This window comes from Poecilia reticulata, chromosome 1 (assembly GCF_904066995.2).
Source record: "Poecilia reticulata chromosome 1, P_reticulata-male-v2, whole genome shotgun sequence".
Taxonomy (NCBI): Eukaryota; Metazoa; Chordata; class Actinopteri; order Cyprinodontiformes; family Poeciliidae; genus Poecilia; species Poecilia reticulata.
Window position 1 is genome coordinate 22,790,017 of NC_088830.1, and position 18,683 is coordinate 22,808,699.

At 38.7% G+C, this 18,683-nt stretch overlaps 1 protein-coding gene across 2 annotated transcripts in view; it reads right to left on the bottom strand.

Moving 5' to 3' along the window:
* Window positions 1-7,561, bottom strand: part of kitb (KIT proto-oncogene, receptor tyrosine kinase b) — a 28,349-nt gene extending 20,788 nt beyond the window's left edge. Inside the window, exons 1-6 of one of the 2 annotated variants that reach the window (XM_008416346.3) lie at window positions 7,282-7,561; window positions 4,132-4,407; window positions 3,760-4,044; window positions 1,400-1,539; window positions 579-747; window positions 60-255 (exon numbers count right to left, since the gene is read on the bottom strand). In XM_008416346.3, coding sequence (XP_008414568.1) covers window positions 60-255; window positions 579-747; window positions 1,400-1,539; window positions 3,760-4,044; window positions 4,132-4,407; window positions 7,282-7,336 — 1,121 coding nt within the window. In that variant the 5' untranslated portion in view covers window positions 7,337-7,561. The remainder of the gene's footprint in view (window positions 1-59; window positions 256-578; window positions 748-1,399; window positions 1,540-3,759; window positions 4,045-4,131; window positions 4,408-7,281) is intronic. The other variant, XM_008416356.3, reaches the window with a different exon arrangement.
* Window positions 7,562-18,683: the final 11,122 nt, after the last annotated feature.

Genomic DNA, 18,683 nt, shown 5'->3' on the forward strand with positions numbered 1-18,683 from the left:
AATATCTGTCCTCAGGCAGACAAACCCCACCGTGTTGTTGCGCTCCGAATGCCGTGCACCTGTACTTCCTGTGTTTGACGGCGCGGACAGTGATGACGTGCTCTGTGGTGTTGAGGAGGTGCTCCTTGTTGTAGGACCAGAAGATGGAGCGCGGCGCGGGATAGGCGTCAAATTCCACCCAGAGGGTCAGGCTCTCCCCTTCTTTGACTTCTTGGATTGGACTGTGATTTCCTAAAGGTGTAATGAACCCCTGACCTGAAGAACAAAGAAAACATAGTTTTGTTGCCACAGTTGGTATAGTAACTTTGCAGCATGTTTGAGTCATATTTCTGTTGGTTGAGTCATCTATTGAATAAACAATCACAGTGCACTGCTGTAATGTAATTTGAGTAGTGATGGATGCTCCCCTGGAGTACTGACTAAGTTTGCATAATAAGAAAATAAAATATGTCATTTTGGGGTGAATAATATACCATTTGATCTGGGGCTTTTCTTCCCCTCAGGTTCCAGTTTTGTTTGACATTACTGGTTTCATAAACTTAATGATTCAGACCCAACAAACCAACTTTAAGACTTACCACGTACATCCAGCTGCATTGCAGCGTCACTGTGACCTTTCTCGTTGTGGGCGTGGCAGCGGTAAATTCCAGAATCTAATTGGCCGACGGTTGCTATGGAGAGCGTGGTTGAACGTAAATATCCCCGGGAGCTGGGCAGGATGTGTGAGATCTGGGACTTCACAGGATTCTGTAAATCATTAGCATCAAACATAACCACATTGTTGTATTTTACATGCAACTTAGCATCGTGACTAATAGTTATTTAAATTATAAACTTTTTAACGCCACTTAACCAATCAGAAGTTGTGCTTTTAGTTCACTTTCAGCCGTCTTGTAGTTAATTGCAAAACTAAACTTTTTGAAGTTAATAGATAATGTCATTTTTAACAGTTGCCAAATTAATGCCTCTATAAAAACCCACCAGAGGTTTGTCAATTTAATTTGGTTTAGTTAAAAAGGTACATAAAATCTAGGCAAAGCAGTTTACAAGAAAAAAAATATTTCAAAGCTTGGCTCAAATCACAGCAGTGAACTTAATACTTCTCTGCATCTGAGACTTAAACTTCTGTCTTGTGTTAGCCCCTACAATTCACAGATACTGCACATATCCCACTCAGTTTTTGGAGATAGACTTGTTTTGCGCTGTGAAAGTATAAAGCAAGTATTTATTTTTTGATGTATTTTTTAACTGTTTCCACGTGGCAGACCTCTAAATGTTTGTACATGTACACATTAGTAATAAGTGAATAAAAAAAACAACTAAGTGTTGAGTTTTAAACAGCCAGGAAAAAGACACCCTTCTCAAATAACTTTGTTTAAATACCCAGCATTAATCTTACCGCTGCTGAAGGGAAGTCCCACGTAAGACTGAATTCTGAGTTGATGTTGGTGGAGTTGCAGGTAAGCTCAAATGCCTCGCCTGTCTTCAGGATGACCGTGTCTTTGTGGGACAGGATGACCTCTGGCCGCAACTCTGGCACTGGGATACAAAGGCAGCAATGTCATAATTCCACATGAGGTGAGGACAAGCAAACAAGCGCAGTGCAAACGCACTTTTCCAGATGTTCTCTTTTATAATTCCAATTACGTGATAACTGAGGCTTTTTGAATAGGCTTCAGTGTTTTAATATTTGCATCAAAGAGAATTAGCAGTACCAATAATATTTGCATACTTCATCACCACGCTCACTCTTCGTGAAAAGCATGACGAATGAGTATCACACACCCAAGATAAACGAACCTCAGAGGGTGTGTGACCAGTAGTTTGTGCTCACATGACAGCACACAAAAAGCTCAGTATGTGTGTGCGAGTAGGCAAACGCTTGTTTGTCCATAAATGCCATGATTCACTTCTACAATCAACTGCCGTCGGAGCTCACATCGCTGCGTAGTTTCTCTGCTTGTTCTGCACCAATTCTGTTTAACCCAAACAATCTTCGCACACAGCTCTGTTCAAATCCCTGGGCGCCTCCTTCCCACACGCATCATCCACCCGTCCCTATCCGTCCCCAACCCTCCTCCCTGTCTCCATGTAGACACAGTCCTCAGAGAAGAGAGCAAGTGTGTGATGCAGAACTGAGGATGAGAGGACAAATCAGTTTCAGCTGTAATCTTTTGACTGATTAGCAAAGCCTCAAGGCTTTTAAGGTTGGTTTAAGTGAAGTTTGAGTCTGTATAAATTGTAGTTTCACCCTAGGCATGTTTTAATGCATTACCATTAGAATCACTTCAAAATCCAGCATCTGACTTCATAATTACTTAAGTGATTTACTTTATAGGTTTTTGCATCCATGTATTACCATTAATCTTGTATGTATGCGTTTGTTTTTTTTTAAGAATTTCACGTAGAGAGAAGCTCACACAGAAGAACTTTACAGCATTTAACGTTTTGATCCTAAACATGATCAACAGCAAGGTATACCCACATACAGATACTCCACAGACATAATGCATTAGGGTTATTTAAGTCCAATTAATACCAGCAGATTGTCACCTGGAGTCATTTTGTTTGGCATGTTTCAGGTGCAGCAGTGCAATAGTTAACCTCATGGACCTAGAAAAATACAAAATGTCTTGTTATGCTACTAGTTATTACTTTTGTGATTTAATGAATAATGCAAGCCGGTGAAACTGGTCATAGTTTGAACATATATACTCTCAAATTCATGATACCATTACTAGTATGTTGTTAACAAAAGGTGTTTTTTGTTGTTAAATGCAATAAATATTTTTTTGTTATGAATGTTATATTCTTGATTTGATTAAGATGTTTTAGAAATAGTTTAGTCTTTATTTTTAAATAATTTGTTCATAACCCCTTGTCTGCTTTAGGCTCTAACATGCTTGATGGTAAACGATCTCAGTTTACCTCTGTAAAATGCGCCGATGCTGAATTACGCAGATGGAACTGGTGTGTCCTGCTACTCTAGTTTTTAAAGGTACTTCAATTTTTTTTTTAAATTTGCAAAACCAAAAGGAAATGTTATGGTACAGATAACATCTTTAGTTGAACAACCAACAATTCATCCTCTCTGTGTGAGGGGATGTGCATATCCGGCACATATGGAAGTTAAAATTGGTGAACTGAATCACTAATTTCCTGGTTTTCCGGGTTTCCTGGATTTAAAAATATTAAGACTTCTCTCCAGAGTCTCTGATTGAGAATCTGTAGAAGGATTTTCTCAGACATCTGAGCCAAGACAGTTTGACAATAAAATTTATAGTTGAAAAAGCAAGTAAAATGTTGCATTTTTACAAACGCCCTTCCACCTCTGCTGCTCTCCACGCTACAAAATCTGCATAAATGCCATCAGTAGCATCATGTGGTGTAGAAAGACAGTCTTCCAGGAATGTTCACATTAATGGTGATCTTGACAATATTCCATTTGCAGAAAGGAAAAGCTTGGACTTTGAAAAGAAGAAAATGCTCCAATAAAATCTAGTCGATTGTGTCTCTTTGTGAGTGGAAAAGCATTTGAAATACACGGCAAATCTTGCTTTCCCCAAAAATAGCTCCCTTACCAACATAACATACAGAGAGCACTCAGTCTCTTTCTGTTTCTCTCTCTCCTTTCTAACTTCATTAACACCCATGAGACAAATCTAGTGAAGCTATGCCAGCTGGAATGCTAATGCGGAGCCCTTTAGGCAACATGAACCACATGTTACTCTTCTCTTTTACTTCATGTTTCCTACTCACCAGGTCGAACATCAACGCTGTATGGGACAGACGTGACTCTGTTTCCGTCGAGTTGTCCCACACATCTGTAGCAGCCCTTAATTTTCTCCCTAGCATTGCGGATGATGATGCCTCGCTGCAGATTCCCCCTGTAAACCATTCCTGAAGGCAAAGGTCGTCCGTCGCAGGTCTCCAAAGACAGGTTGGCGACCTCGGGGTCGGTCACGAGACACGGGATGATGCAGTCCTCACCAGCCCGAACCAGAATACTGCTCATCATGGTCTGCTGGAAAGCACTGTGAGGGTCTGGGGACATCAATTAGATTGAAAATCCCTCTGTAAAAAGAGTCGGCTGAGCGATCAAGAAAATCCGTTAATATCTCGAGTGCCCACCTTTAACGTAAACGAAGATTGAGCTGTTCTCCTGGGTGTGGTTGTTGACACACACATACCAACCCATCTGCTGGGCCTGGACCCCCGACAAGGTGAGGGAAGCTACCTTGCCCTCCTCCACCTCCCCCTCAAGCTTGCGGTTCTTCTCCCTGTGCCACCTGAGCAGGAACGGGGCTCCGGACACTGTGGCGTTGTCATGGCAACGCAGCTGCAGCTTCCCCTTCTTGGGAACCACTATGTGAGGCTCGCTGGGGAAGATGACAGGTTTGCTCCACGCTAAAACAGAGAGCAGAGAATACAGGTGATGAAGCAACTTAGGGACAAATCAGGAGAATCTTACTAATAGATTGTAATTCAGATTATTTAGTTGATTACAAAGTGGATCGCAAAGGTATTTAACTATGTCACATTTTGTCATCGATGCAAAGTAGCACTTAATGATAAACTGGAACTTTCGCAAATAAAATCTGAAAAGTGTGCCATCAGTTTGGACTAACATATCATTCACTGTTCATTCTGAAGAGCAGTAATATCGCAGTATGATGCTGCCACCATCGTGTGTCTCCATGGCGATGACGTGTTCTCAGTTTTGACTCATCTTAGTTTACCTGCACATGTAGCATTTTACATGGAGGTTTAAAAGTTTGGCTTTGGTTCTCATCTGACCAGAGAAGTTTATTTATTAAGTGCTTTTCACATACAACGTACAACAAAAATCCGCATTAATTGTACAAAGAATAAAAACAATCGTGACATAAAAGCCTGGGTGGAAAAAAAGAGCTTTGAGGTCATTTACACAATGGTGGACTCTTTTCAGTAAATAAATTACTTCTAGAGACAATTGATATTGTAACAGGTTTTATTTAGGGTTAAGTATTTATTTAGCACCAACCACCACCTCCTCCACCGTTATGTGTCATTTAATGCTGGGTTATGATGTCAAACCTCAACAACATGCAACAAACTAAGTTTTGATGTACTAATAAGACTTGAGAAGTTATAACAGAATCAGTGTTGGTATTTCTCCTTGGATGACACATCAAATTTTACTGCTGCTTTTCTTCCATTCGACAAACTAAATGATTCATGGACTGACCAGAGTGGAACAAAACCAAAACCAATGAAAGGGGCTATAATGTGTTAAATAGGATGTAATCCTTGGCACAATGGACAGGCTGCTTTTAAACCACCACAGCTCAAATAAGCAATCAATAATTATGAGCAATCCAACCAGAGTAATCACACATTAAGCCCCAGCGATCCATCTCTCAAAGACACAAGCCTAAACCAACATTTTTAGTTTCAGTCAGGCCCCCATCAGCCAGAGATTTTCACATGATAAGCAGCATTTCAAGAACAAGATTTTCATGTGACTGTGATGCCTGGGGGTTGGAGTGGAGCTCTGACGGAGCATCTGGATGAGCTCCCTCCAAAACATCAATAGGCTATCTGTGTTTACACTGGCAGTGGGCGCATGTCCCCCGGCTGATCGGCTTGTTTGGGAAAAATATGCCATTCCGGCTAAAGGTTTTGTGTAAAAACCTGAGGCTGTTCAGTTAGTCAACAAGTGGGTTTTTTTTTATTTTTTTTTTATGGCCAAACAAAAAGATGAGATTATGTTATTCCACATAGGGTGTTGGTCAATTTGCCTCTTCACCATCTCATAATCACATTTCACCATAATTTTTTAATAACATTAAAATTTCAACTATGATTCTTCTTTTTCTTTTTTGTACATTTTTTTTATCCTGAAAACTTTGTATTTGACTCTATTCATAATTACATTACACTGTTTGGGTACGTTTATTCTAATGAGATGTACTAAGGACGCTAACAAATCAACTCAAAGTTTAGCTTGTAGATAGTGCTAATTAGAGCCGCTCCTTATGGTGTCGACTAGAAAAACATTTGAAATCATCAGTAGATGGCACCATTTCAGATACGAAACAAATAAAGCTGGATAGGTACCAAACAGCAACAGGGCGAATATATTTGTACGTATAGGGTCCACGTCCTGTGGTAGACGATTACATGACTACTCAAAAAGCATTGGAAGAAACGAATAAAAATGCAGACGTACGAGACGACCAGCATTCAAACAGACATAACTGGCTCCATTTCGTGCCTGGGAAAATATATGACCCCCACTCTGTGACGCGCTCTTATTGATTAATATCTGTGATTGTGTCATATAAATAATTTCTTAATAAATTATATCATTTTGTATATAACTGCCAAACTGCAAACGTACGAAACAACCGCAAGCGAAAAGGCCAGCATCCAAAGAAGCAATCAAGTTTTGGCCACTATGTGAAGATGCAAGAAAGATTTCTGAAATATGTACAGCTTATATTACTTGTAAGATATTTGCATATCTTACAAGTGACATATAAATATCTTACAAGTAATCTTCTAAATATTTACATGCTTCTACGATCATGAAAGTGCCACAAGTATTTAAATGTAAATGTGGACATTTACATGAATATTCATGTTCGATACTCAAATACCTAAATACAACAAAATTCAATAAGTTGCTAGCCGTTAAACAAGCCGGTGCTAAATGGTTTGTCTACAGGTGCAAACAAGCGAAAGGATGAATTAAACCGGAGCTGAGTTGTCGATTACGTGGTGCGTTCGTGTGCGCGCAGCTTTTTGTTTGTTCTGCTCGTACAACCTAATCCGTGCCATTTAGGAAGGGACAGTCTAAATAATTAATGGATTTTTTTTTTTTACCCTTTCTTTTTTTCAAACAAGACACGCACGGACACACACCTGTTGCCGTTTAGGGGAGGCATTTACGGTAAAGCGTATTTGCATAAATGAAGAGCAGGTTGAGGGAAAACACCGGGAACAAGCTCTCCTTGAACAATGTGCTCCTGCCCATGTAAACTCTCTTTTAGAGGAAAAAAATGAACAGGAGGCTGTTCTAAAATATGCACAACGCCGTTAATCATGGACAATCTCAAAAATAGAAACAGTGTTAGAAAGCAGAACACAGACTTCGTTTTGGGAGCGAGGAGGTTTGGGGAAATGTACAAAATTGATAAATTGGACATGAAGTTAGCATATGTTCTATACATGTGAAGAGACAATCAACATGGGTATTACAGAATATATTCTAAACAACATTAAAAGTGTTTTTCTTACCTGTAATAGGCAGAAAGATGAAATATGAGGCACAAATAACCCAAGGGCACCTCATTTTTAGGCAGATTTTGCGTCTTTTTTAATTCTACTCCATGCGTTTCAAGGGCACAAATAACCATCCCGCGGTGGCACAGCAGACTCCGTCCACAGGTACAACGACGCAGAACAAGTCCATCCAGAGAAACAAGCGCACAGACGCGGTGATGTCCTCCTGCAGACTCCGAGTCTCTGTTGATGGAGCTCAAGCTGAGGCGTTTAAAGGCACAGTCTCCTCTGCTCCCTGCGCTGGATGGCTGCCACGCCTCCTTACACTCTAAAAACGGCTGGGTTCAAAATCAACCAGTGTTTTGGTAAGTGGATCGTGTGTAGACTCATCCAGGCCTGGGTTCATTTAAAACAACAGTTGGTTGTAACTTTGATCAGGCATGTTGAGTTTGGTTTTCTCATTAAAAACAAAAGTATCCAAGTGAGAAATGTTAAACATTAAATGCCATCGAAGTATAGGTGGAAAATAAAAACCAATAAATTGTATTTCAGTCATGTAGTTGGTTAAAGTGAATGATTCATAACTTTAATCTTTGCAGAGTTTCAGGTGGACTTTGGGTGAACTCCTTGGTAAAAAAAACAACAACAGAGAATCAAACACATGAACAGGTGAAACGTGCAAACACCACTACGCTCTGACAATTAGACAAAATTCCCCATAAACCCACACCAAGATTGCTTTATGTCTACCTAACGGCATATTACCACCAGCAACAATGTCTAATGTGAAAGTCCTCCTGAATAGGCCATCTAGAAAACCATGGACCAGAAGTGATGACGCTTCATCTAGCTGCTCCTCTAACCCACCAAATGTGGTCACAGTTTTGGTTTCAAAATACCCAACAACATAAACCCTCATTGGGGTTAAATAAGTAACCCAGCAGTTTTTAAGAGTGCATCTGTCCGGCACTGGCTGGACAGCAGCCAAGACTGTGAGTCGGTCATTTACCGGAAAAAAAAACAGCTTCTATCCAAGTCAGCCCTTCTAACTTACACTGTCACTGCAGAGAAACGTACTTAAGAACATTTCCTGTAAATAGAACTGCAGGGTTACATTCAGCGAGAACTGTTCCCTTAAACTAGCTGGCTGTCAAATGTTCATCCCTAATGTGGTAGCAGTGTCGTTCTCTAGCAGCATCTCCTCACACTTCATGGACCAGTGTTCACTGCATGTTGACACTTCTCACTTGTTGGCAGTGGAGTCTCTCTGCAGCTCAGTGAGAGATGGCTCACAAATTCCCCTAATCAGCAATACACTGATCCAATTTCCAATTCATTTAACCAGTTCTTGTAATGTAAAGGCGTGCAACAATTTGTAGATCAGTCATGTCTGAAACAATTGTCCAAAAGTAGCAGGGAATCCTGAGCAGATACTTGATTTGGGGTCTCACTTTCAGTTAAGTTTGTCACCAACCAGCCGCCACAGCAACAATGTTTATTTTTAAATTATCTAAGCTTGTGGTGCGAATTACATCACTAAATTACATTGGTTAGTGGCACATAAATGATTTTACTTAATCACAGAATGTGTTTTAGCTTCAATATATTTTTGTTCCCTTTCAGAAAAAGATCTAGCAAAGGCCAGAACAAGTTCTGCTACAAACTTCTCTCCGATGACATCCGATTTCTCATGAACACAAACAACTTCTGCAGCCTAATCTGACATCAATAAAGATAAAATACACTAGATCTGTTGTTATTTAATAACCAGTGATGAATGTATTTTAGATCAATGATTTTATCGCAGGTTGTTCCTCAAAGAGCTACGGAAGCTTAAAGAGCACTTCAGGAGTCCGTCATAACATGACTAAAACAAACCCTTAAAGCAATGTGCATTTCTAATTCTCTTTCTAGTAATGGGTTAACAAGCACAGGTTATTGCATAATTTACTTACACGACTCTGACTGGCGCTGCTTGTCAGAGTGTGTGACTCCGTGTGGCTTTGCCTCTCGCTTGTTTTTTTGTACTTTGGTTCATGTTGGTCCTGTCTCTTTGGATACAATTATGAGACGGCACTAAAATAGTTCTGTTTGTTTCTACCACCCTACAGTCTTATCGCAGCACATGATGACTGAGTAGTAGGGCTAAAAAATAAACCAGCAGAGAACATTGCTTTCAAAAACATTTTTTTTTATTATTATTTTGTGCTCTGTGTAATTGTTTTCCTTGGAGATAGTTGACACAAAAATCACCCGGAGAGCCAGAATGTGTAGCCAACAGGCTACCGGTGGTCTTTGAGCCACAGCTTGACATTCATTTTTCAGCTTTGTACTTATGTATGCTATGCCTAAATATTTTTTTACTATTAAATTATGTTCCATCTGTTTTTACACATGTAAATATAACAAAATTCAACCTGTATAAAGGGGAGTCCATTCTCCTGATTTGTACTTGCTATAATCTATAAAATTTATGCTGATGATGTCATGCTCTTCCTTAAAAATGCAAACTAATCTCTTTCAGTAATGATACTGATTAATATATTTTCAACAATTTCAGACAATTCTATGAATCAGACTAAGTCAAAAGCGCTCTGCATCTCTGATCTTCATTTCCGTCAAACCATCCCTGATTGGCAAAACATCCATATTTCCAACATGCTGAAGAAGCTGACACAACTGACCTGAATCTCATAATCAAAATAGTAGAAGGCAAATTCCCTCTCTCAATAGAGTGCTTGCAGATAAAATGATGGTACTGGCTAAAATAAACTATATCTTGTTTATGATCCCAGTTAAGGCAGCCTAGTCTAGGTTCAAAACATTAAAGGATATAAGAGATATTTATTTTAATTGATAAACTCCCAAAAATAAGTTCAAAAACTGCACTGAAGGCTAAAAATCTAAGAGGTTTAGAGCTACTAAACTTTTATAAACACTACTCAGCACATAGATAGCAATATCTGTTAAAATGGGTTTAGATGAGACAATCTGCTGGTGAACACTGAGCAAACTCTCCATGAGGATTCTGTATCTCAGATATTCCATCTATCAGCCTTTTAATTAAGCAGCATCACTGCTTTAAACACATTAAACCCAGTGCATCTCTGACAGCCTGGTGGGAATATGTAAATAGATCTACAAATCTCCCTTTGCAGACAAGCACCCATTAGGAGCAACCCAGACGTCCTGCAAAACAAAACAACTCTTAACTTTCCAGCACGGATCGTAGCAGGGTAAATCGCTTAGATAATGTCTTCATAGGGAAAGATTTTAATATGATGTCATGTTTTTAATAGACTCAAAATACATTGGTTAAATATCAGTAGCTAAAGTTTATCATTAATTTTAGAGGTTTGAATAACTAAATCTCTAATTTTGCCCAGTAAAAAGCAGCTTTCCTCCTTCCTTGCCTCATCTTTCCATTGTAGGTGACAAACGTACACACACACTTTCACACTCACTCACCCACACAAATAATCCATAAAGTTGAGGTCATACAAACACACGGTTATTTTTAATAATGTAACCTGTCCACTTTGATACCAGATGCAACCCTGATTTAATAAAGTCAATCAAGCATTTAGGATACCATCTCCAGACGTCCTTTTTGCAGACCAAACCGGTCCTGACACATGCAGACAACCAGCTTCACCGTGCGGTAAGTCTGACATGCCATGACAGGACATTAGAAGAAGAAGAAGAAAAAATCACAATATTAACACTTCAATTGGAAATTTAAAGGTTATATTGTATATAGTTATTCAAATAACCAATAATTAACTTCTTGATTGTCCGTGACAAATACAAACATGAAATGAAATTAATAAAAAAAAAATCCACAAGGATTGGAGAAGGAATGTTAAGATTTTCAGCTTTTTCTTAGTACAGGAAAGAGTATCTCTACGTGTGGCAGACATCATTTACCTTCTCACAACCAGCATTACTTTTAGCAGGTTCCTCAACCCAAAAAACTGGGTCACAACTTCTGACCCGGTTTTTGGTAAAAAAAGATAAAATAAAATAAAGAGGAAAAGAAAGAATACCCATGTATGCATTTAGGTTGTATACTTTGCTTCAGTCCTTCATCTTGAACTTGCATGAAGAGGAAGATATGTTTACATACAGTATCGTATTTATTGCGTTTTTACACTTTATGTAACATTTCGAGCCGTTTCCAGCTAATTTTCATATATCCGACAAAAATAGCTTTTTTGGTACAAACTTAAAGTGAATAAATACATGAATGAATTCCATATGTTGCTTTAATGAGATCCGCCAAAACCTACCAGTTGTAGTTTGACACCTTCTATTAAATATTCCTCCACAGACAAAGCAGCACCTCGGGGTGTCAGAGTACAATTCACCTGAGGTCCAGCTGCCCATATGCTCCATGATGATGCTACGCTCTGAGTTTTTTTTTTTTTTTGTCCAGCAGGATCATTCATATGTCCACTGTCCGCTGAGTTCACATGCCACTTGAGAAGTTATTTGCCTTCCCTGTTACATTATTCATTATTGAGGTGAGTGTCTGCAGCAGATCTGGGCTGACTCACTTTGACTTTCCGTGTGCGTGCGTGTGTGTGTGTGTGTGTGTGTGTGTGTGTGTGTGTGTGTGTGTGTGTGTGTGTGTGTGTGTGTGTGTGTGTGTGTGTGTGTGTGTGTGTGTGTGTGTGTGTGTGTGTGGATCTGCAGCGTGACTCACTCAGTGCTTTTAGACAGATGAGGACAGCGGTCTCACTGAGGGCAATGGAGGTTTTATACAAGAAAAATAGCCACTTAGATTAAATTACGTAATGAAAAACATTCCTCCTTCTCCTTGTTCCACCCTCCCTCTTGTTCTCCTTCACCTTCCCCCCTCTCTTTCTTTTTTTTTGGTGACGCACACACACAGACACACACTCACCCTAACTCAATCACCTGCAAATGGAGCTATCTTCACACCCCCAGGCAGAAACCAGCATAGTCTTTGACACATGCAGGACAGCACACATTTGGAGACACGTGCAGTTCAAAGGAAACCTCATTGTTCCTCCTTTTAATGATTGTCTAAAAGCTCAGGTTAAGCTTTATTTTCCCCCCTCGATACAATCCAGCCAAGCTCTTCTCTTTGTCTGCTGAGTGGACATTATAAACCTGATATCTGTCCATTTGTGTCCACTTGACTACGGTCAGGGCAGGAATGTGTGTAGTTTCTTTTTTTAATATCAACTTTGTGTGGTTGCTAAGTGTCCATTGGTGGTTCAGTTATTGTTCTTTCCTTTCAGTTAGGACTGGACAGACTGAACTAAAAGCACAGATAGATAAATCAAAATGACCCGAGATCGCTATATGTTTTCCTCATATACAGAAAATGAGGACAACAGGAGGGTTAAATAAATAAATAAATAAAAGTAATAAGTAACATATTGAAGTTTTATCCTTAAGAGAAATTTAGAACTTTTACTTTGACTGAATACTCCAAAATAGGCTGCATCTCAGTGGATTGTTAACCTTTGGGGAAAAAAAGAAAAACACAAGAAATGTCTTTTCATTTTAGTACTAATATTACTGGTCAAATTATGGCATAAAATTGTATGTTGTTATTATTATTATTATTATTATTATTATTATTATTATTATTATTATTATTATTATTATTATTATTATTATTATTATTATTATTATTATTATTTATACAAACAAAAAGACATTGGCATGGTCATTACAGATATCAATGCCTGAAATTTCACATTATAACCACAAACTTCAATGTATTTTAGTGGAACAGACAAAAACAATTGTAGCATAATTGTAAAATGAAAAAAAATTAAAATAAAAAATAAAACCTAAGGCATGGTTTTAAAACTTTTTTTTTTTTTAGAAATATAAATCTGAAAAATGTGGCATGCATTCAGCCCTCCTGGCTCAATACTTTGTCAGACCACCTTTTACTGAAATTCCAGCTGGAAGTGTTTTGTTTAAAATGTTTATACCATCTTTGGATGCAGAGACTGCCATTTTTTTGTCCACTCTGTTTTTAAGAGCAGATCAAACTTAATCAGACTGAATAGAGTAAGTCTGTGGCATTTTTTTTTTATTCTACCACAGATTATTCATTGGATTTCAGTCTGTGCTGGAATTGGACCTTTGCTTTTTTTTTTTTTTTTTTTTTTACCCATTTTACATATTTTAGTGTCTTTTGCAGCCCCTAACTGGTTTTTCTTTAAGATTCAGCTCAGTGCTTTTCCCCCATCAACTCTTACTAGCTCTGTTCTTGCTGAAATAAAAGCATACTTCTGGAAAAAAAATTATTTTTATGTTGTCAACTGAGAATCAGTTGCATCAGTTGCACTGATTGCATTGATTTCATTTATTACTTACTCATCTGTTCCTCTTGACCGTATTATTTCCAGAACATAGTACAGATTCAGAATACTGTAACTTCTTGACGATTAAAGTGAAACACATGGCAGCATTTGTGGTTCACTTCCTGTTGTGAGATAAGGACAGTTAGCACAGATAAGGAACCATTGTTCTAGGGGATTTTGCAGAGGTGGAAACTCTCTTATCCTCCACCCTGCATTTGTGTTACGTTCATAAAAAGTGAATATAAGCAGGATCATTTCTTTTGACTGACTGTAACTCATTGTATCTTCCTCCTGAAGATCTAGAGAGACTCTTTGTGATTCCTGTCTTGGCTGTTCTTTTTAATGAGCAACTTGTTCTAACACAGACCCACAGGATGATGCTGCCATCACCATGTTTTGAAGTGGGGATTTAAAATGATGTGCAGTGTTAGTTGGTAACTTTAAACAGAACTTATTACAATTTTTTCCAACAGTTTTCTTTCTACAACTCTCATGATAAGCCTGGATTTGTGGCATGTAAAACTAATAGTTGTGCTGTCACCAGAATATCCCAACTTTAATATGGCAAAAAAAAAAAAAAATGTCTTTCAGGTTAAAATGGTCTGAAATGCAGCTCACTGGATTTAGCTAAAGCAGTAATTAAAACCACTCCTTTAATAATTTATTATAATATAATTTGGATCAAAAATATTGCACAACAAAATGGCAAAAACAAATAGAAAAACTGACCAAGACCTTCTATAGGCAACAAACTACATCTAAAGTAATTCTGGCTGATTTTTACACAGAAGTCTCTTGCATAGCTTTAACATTTGGAGCAAATGATCCTACAAGAAAATCCCTTAGTTTTGTTCTCAAATCTGGAATAGACCGTCTCAAAGATACACTAATCATTTTTACAAAAGAAGTACATTTTGAGCATATTTGAATGAAGCAGACTCAGTTTCCTGACAGATGGACTTTTGTGTTGTCAAACAAAGGAGACAGAATCTGTTTTAATAATCTGTGGTGACATCACGCTGCTGTGATAAAAATATGTTTGATGCAAAAAGATGATGTGGATTGAAAATGTGTCAGCGCACATATCTGTAGAAGCTAGTATGAGTAAGGGGTAATTACTGATAGCCCAATGATCGTCCTCTGTCTGGATAAACCCGATTAGCATCGAATAGGCTGTGAGTCGCCCTAATCCCCCGTAAGGAGAGAGGGATGGACGCAGGAGGGAGAGAGCGTGGAGCTGGAAGCAGAGAGAGAGAGGGCGGTACAGAGGGCGGATGAGATACTGGATGAAACAAAAGCAAAGCATATGAGCATGACAGTAAGGGAAGATAAGATGGAGATAGGAGAGATGTAAACAAACAAACAAAGAAACAGCGAGGACAAAACAACAGATTTTGACCAGCAGGAGGCTCTGGCTCGTTCAGCCCTTAACCACTTCATATTCTCATTATTGCTTAAAATCTCAATCATCTTTCACAGTCTTAGCTTGTACTAAGCTTGACAAACAAGAGATTAGTTCATTTGTTCATGTCAGGCAACCCAAAATCAAGCGGTATTGGTGGAACAATTTCAACTGGTTTTTGGAAATAAATAAGTGCATGTTGGTTCTGGATTCCTAGATTGTATTGTTTGGATATTTTCTTCCGCTTATGTATTGCAGCGTCTATATGCAAATGACCGTATTGCGTGGAATGGCAATGGTCAAGAAAGTAATTTTGAAATTGTAGAAAATTGATGAAGTGTCTCAATTTAACACCTCAAGCTTCTCTAATCAATGTTACTGTCTGGCAGCATTTTGTGGACCATTTCACTCAGTAGACTGATCCAAATGCACAATCTCTTAATATGTCACCCATGCCTTTATAGCCTGACAGATCTATCATTACACATAAAAGGTAATTTGTGCACTGAGACCAGTTAATTAAAGCCTTTTAAACCTTGTTACTTCAGTAATCATTGCACCAGACAAAACAACTCCTCCAACAATGTTTTTCCAGTTTATCTAAGACTAATTAGACAACTGCACACTTTTCTACCAAACCCAGTGCTCTTCAAACCTGCATGGATGTTCCTACACACACGAGAATTACTGCCAGAGTTGCACATAATACCCACCGAGACAAACATGCAGTAATCACAGACTCTGGCAGACAGTGGAACAAAACAAGAAGTAACCACAAAGGGAGCTGATGCCAATCCATCAAAGTGTCAAATGATCCCAAACAAAGCTAGCTGTGGCAAAAAAGAAAGCAGTGAACAATCTTTTCAGTGGAAAATTTGAAAATTTTGTTATTTTGGAAAATCAAATATGAACATAAATGGCTCAGGTGCAGAACAGGGCATCAAGAGGGAAATGGTTAAGAAGATGAGGCATGAACTGGAAAAACAAAGTAAAACAAAACACAGGAAAGATGGTGGAACCACGCTGCAGGAGAGATCAGTTTGAAGGAGACGGAGTGAATAAAATAAATGTAATTTTCATGATCAGTTTAACTCAGAGACCATTAGCAGCCCTCTCTGACGTCCCTCTGAGTGTGTGTGTGTGTGTGTGTGTGTGTGTGTGTGTGTGTGTGTGTGTGTGTGTGTGTGTGTGTGTGTGTGTGTGTGTGTGTGTGTGTGTGTGTGTGTGTGTGTGTGTGTGGGGGTGTGCGTGTGTGTGTGTGTGTGAGTTTTAACTGTGTGTACGTGAGAACTTACAAAGAGCCACATGAAACTCACACATATGATATGATACGGTAGATGCTCATGATATGAACCCCCGCAGAGGGTTCACACGCAGAAGTGGAAAATCGATAGACTCCTAACTATAACGTTTCCCCCTCTGAGAGCTGAGGTGCTACACATGCTTAGTGAGTTTCCTCCCAGCAGCAGGCGGATCAGCTTGGATGCTGCTCACGCCTCTGTGTGCAATCTCTGTGATGACACTTAGAGTGAAAAGAGAAGAACGGGAGACAATCCACAAAATTTCCGAGTCATTTGCCGAGCAGCTAGACAGAACCCACTTAAACGGTGAAAGGCCATAAAAGCATTAACAGTCTGCTTTGCATTAATGGCAACTTCTTGCAAACAGAGCCAGAAGTCACGAGAGTCGGTTTACTGAGTCTGCAGCAGCTGCTGCTGCTCAGAGTCATAAAAAACATAGAGCTGCAGCTATCTGTGGGAGGAAAGGATATAGAGCGCCGTGCAAAGCATTTTGTCACATTACAATCACAAACTTTAGCGCACTTCATTGGGATTTTGTGAGAGCGACCGGCTCAAAGTAGTGCAGAATGTTGAAGTAGGGAAATAATATATGGTTTTTAAAAGAGCTTTTATAAATAAATATCGGAACAGTGTGGTCTGAATTTGTGCTTAGCCCCCCCTGAAACAATAATGTGTTTAACCGTTGCGTGCTTCAGTTACAACTACAAGTCTTTAGGGCTTTCTTTTCTCTTTTTCTTTTTGGAAGCTTTGCATGTCTATAGTGAAACTTTTTCTGCCCATTATTCTTAGCAAAACATCTTAAACTCAGTCAAGTTAGATGGAGAGTATCTGTTAAGAAAATCAATCTTACAGTCTTCCTGAGATACTAAACTTTAACTAGGCCATTCTGCATCGGAAGGTGCTTAGATCTACTTCATTTTATTTGAGTATTGGCTGCGTGCTCAGGGTGGAAAGCAAATCTCTAGCCCAGTCTCTAACAGGTTTTCCTCCCTGTAATTATCTTCTCCTGTCTTCTCAGCACCATAAAGTGTCAGTTTTTTTTAACACTAATGACATTTTGCATGAAGGTCATGAAGTCTCACTTGGGTCTCATCTGGTCTGTGGACCATCTTTTAACTGGTCTGTAGCTTCCATCAAAAAACATCAGTTTTCAATGTTCAGTGTCCTTCACTTGTTTTTGACCAAGTGGAGGACAGAGATAGTCAGGAGTGATGTCTCTAAGAGATAGGAGCTTACAGTATTCTGCATTCGATTTGTCTTGAAGCTGGAAATGATGTACCAATCAAGTTTAGTGCGTTTTAAAACCACTGAGATTTTATAATTGTTATTGAACCAACCACTATCAGCTACACAAATCAACTGATGTATTTTCCTCCATTTATGAAACCAAACAGTAAAGGAATGTGCAATAAACGAAGGAAATACACCGTGCTGCTGTTTTAATCAGATGAAAACTATTAGAATAACTCATAAGTAACTGATAACTGCAAATCTTACGAGAATTTATTCATCCTGAAACATAGGAGTAGTTAGATCCTATTCCATCCTAGTTATTAAACAATGTGGTCAAGCTTAGTTTTTCAAATTGGTAGAAAAAATTTACCTTTCTATCTAACGAAATCCAGGTGATTACATCAAATTACTGACTTGCAATGATTTAATAATGAGCGGTTTTAAAAATAACGTAATATCCACCAAAAGGTCTCTTTTTGTTTCCAGATGACAGAACAAAAGTGCACCTAGATCCTAATTGTGCTCCTTTTTTCAGGCCTCGCTCAGAAATATTTGAAACCTGATTGTGGAGCAGATTTTTCACAGAATTAGGTGAAAAAACACAAGGGAGCTGAAGACTTTTACAGTCAGCAGGGGGATCTTTGACACATCAAGCTCAACATGTATCTGATGCTGCTGACTCTGCAGTCTTCTGGCTCCATCTCAGATTTCTATAGGAGTTGCATTTGTCATGGAAAGAAAAGCAGAGCTGCGTTATTAATTATGCTTACTAAGTGCTGTATTGGCCTGCCCGCTGCAGCCCATTACGAAAATGTGTGGTGCATCATGAAATGTAGAAACAGACAACAATAACGGAGCAATATTGGACTAACAATGGGACACGATTATTGTTCTCAGACATCCCAAATGAATTAAACTGAGTAATCAAGATGAAACATTGATTTAAAAAAGAAGAAGAAGAAGGAGAAGATGAAGAAGAAACACTGATGATAAAACAACATCAAATGTTGGTTGCATGACAATCAGACTTTCTTCACAGTGATTATAACAAAATGATTCATACCACTTGAATGTTTTGCACATTTTCATGTCACAAAAACAAAGTTCAGTATGTTTACGAGGTATTTTATT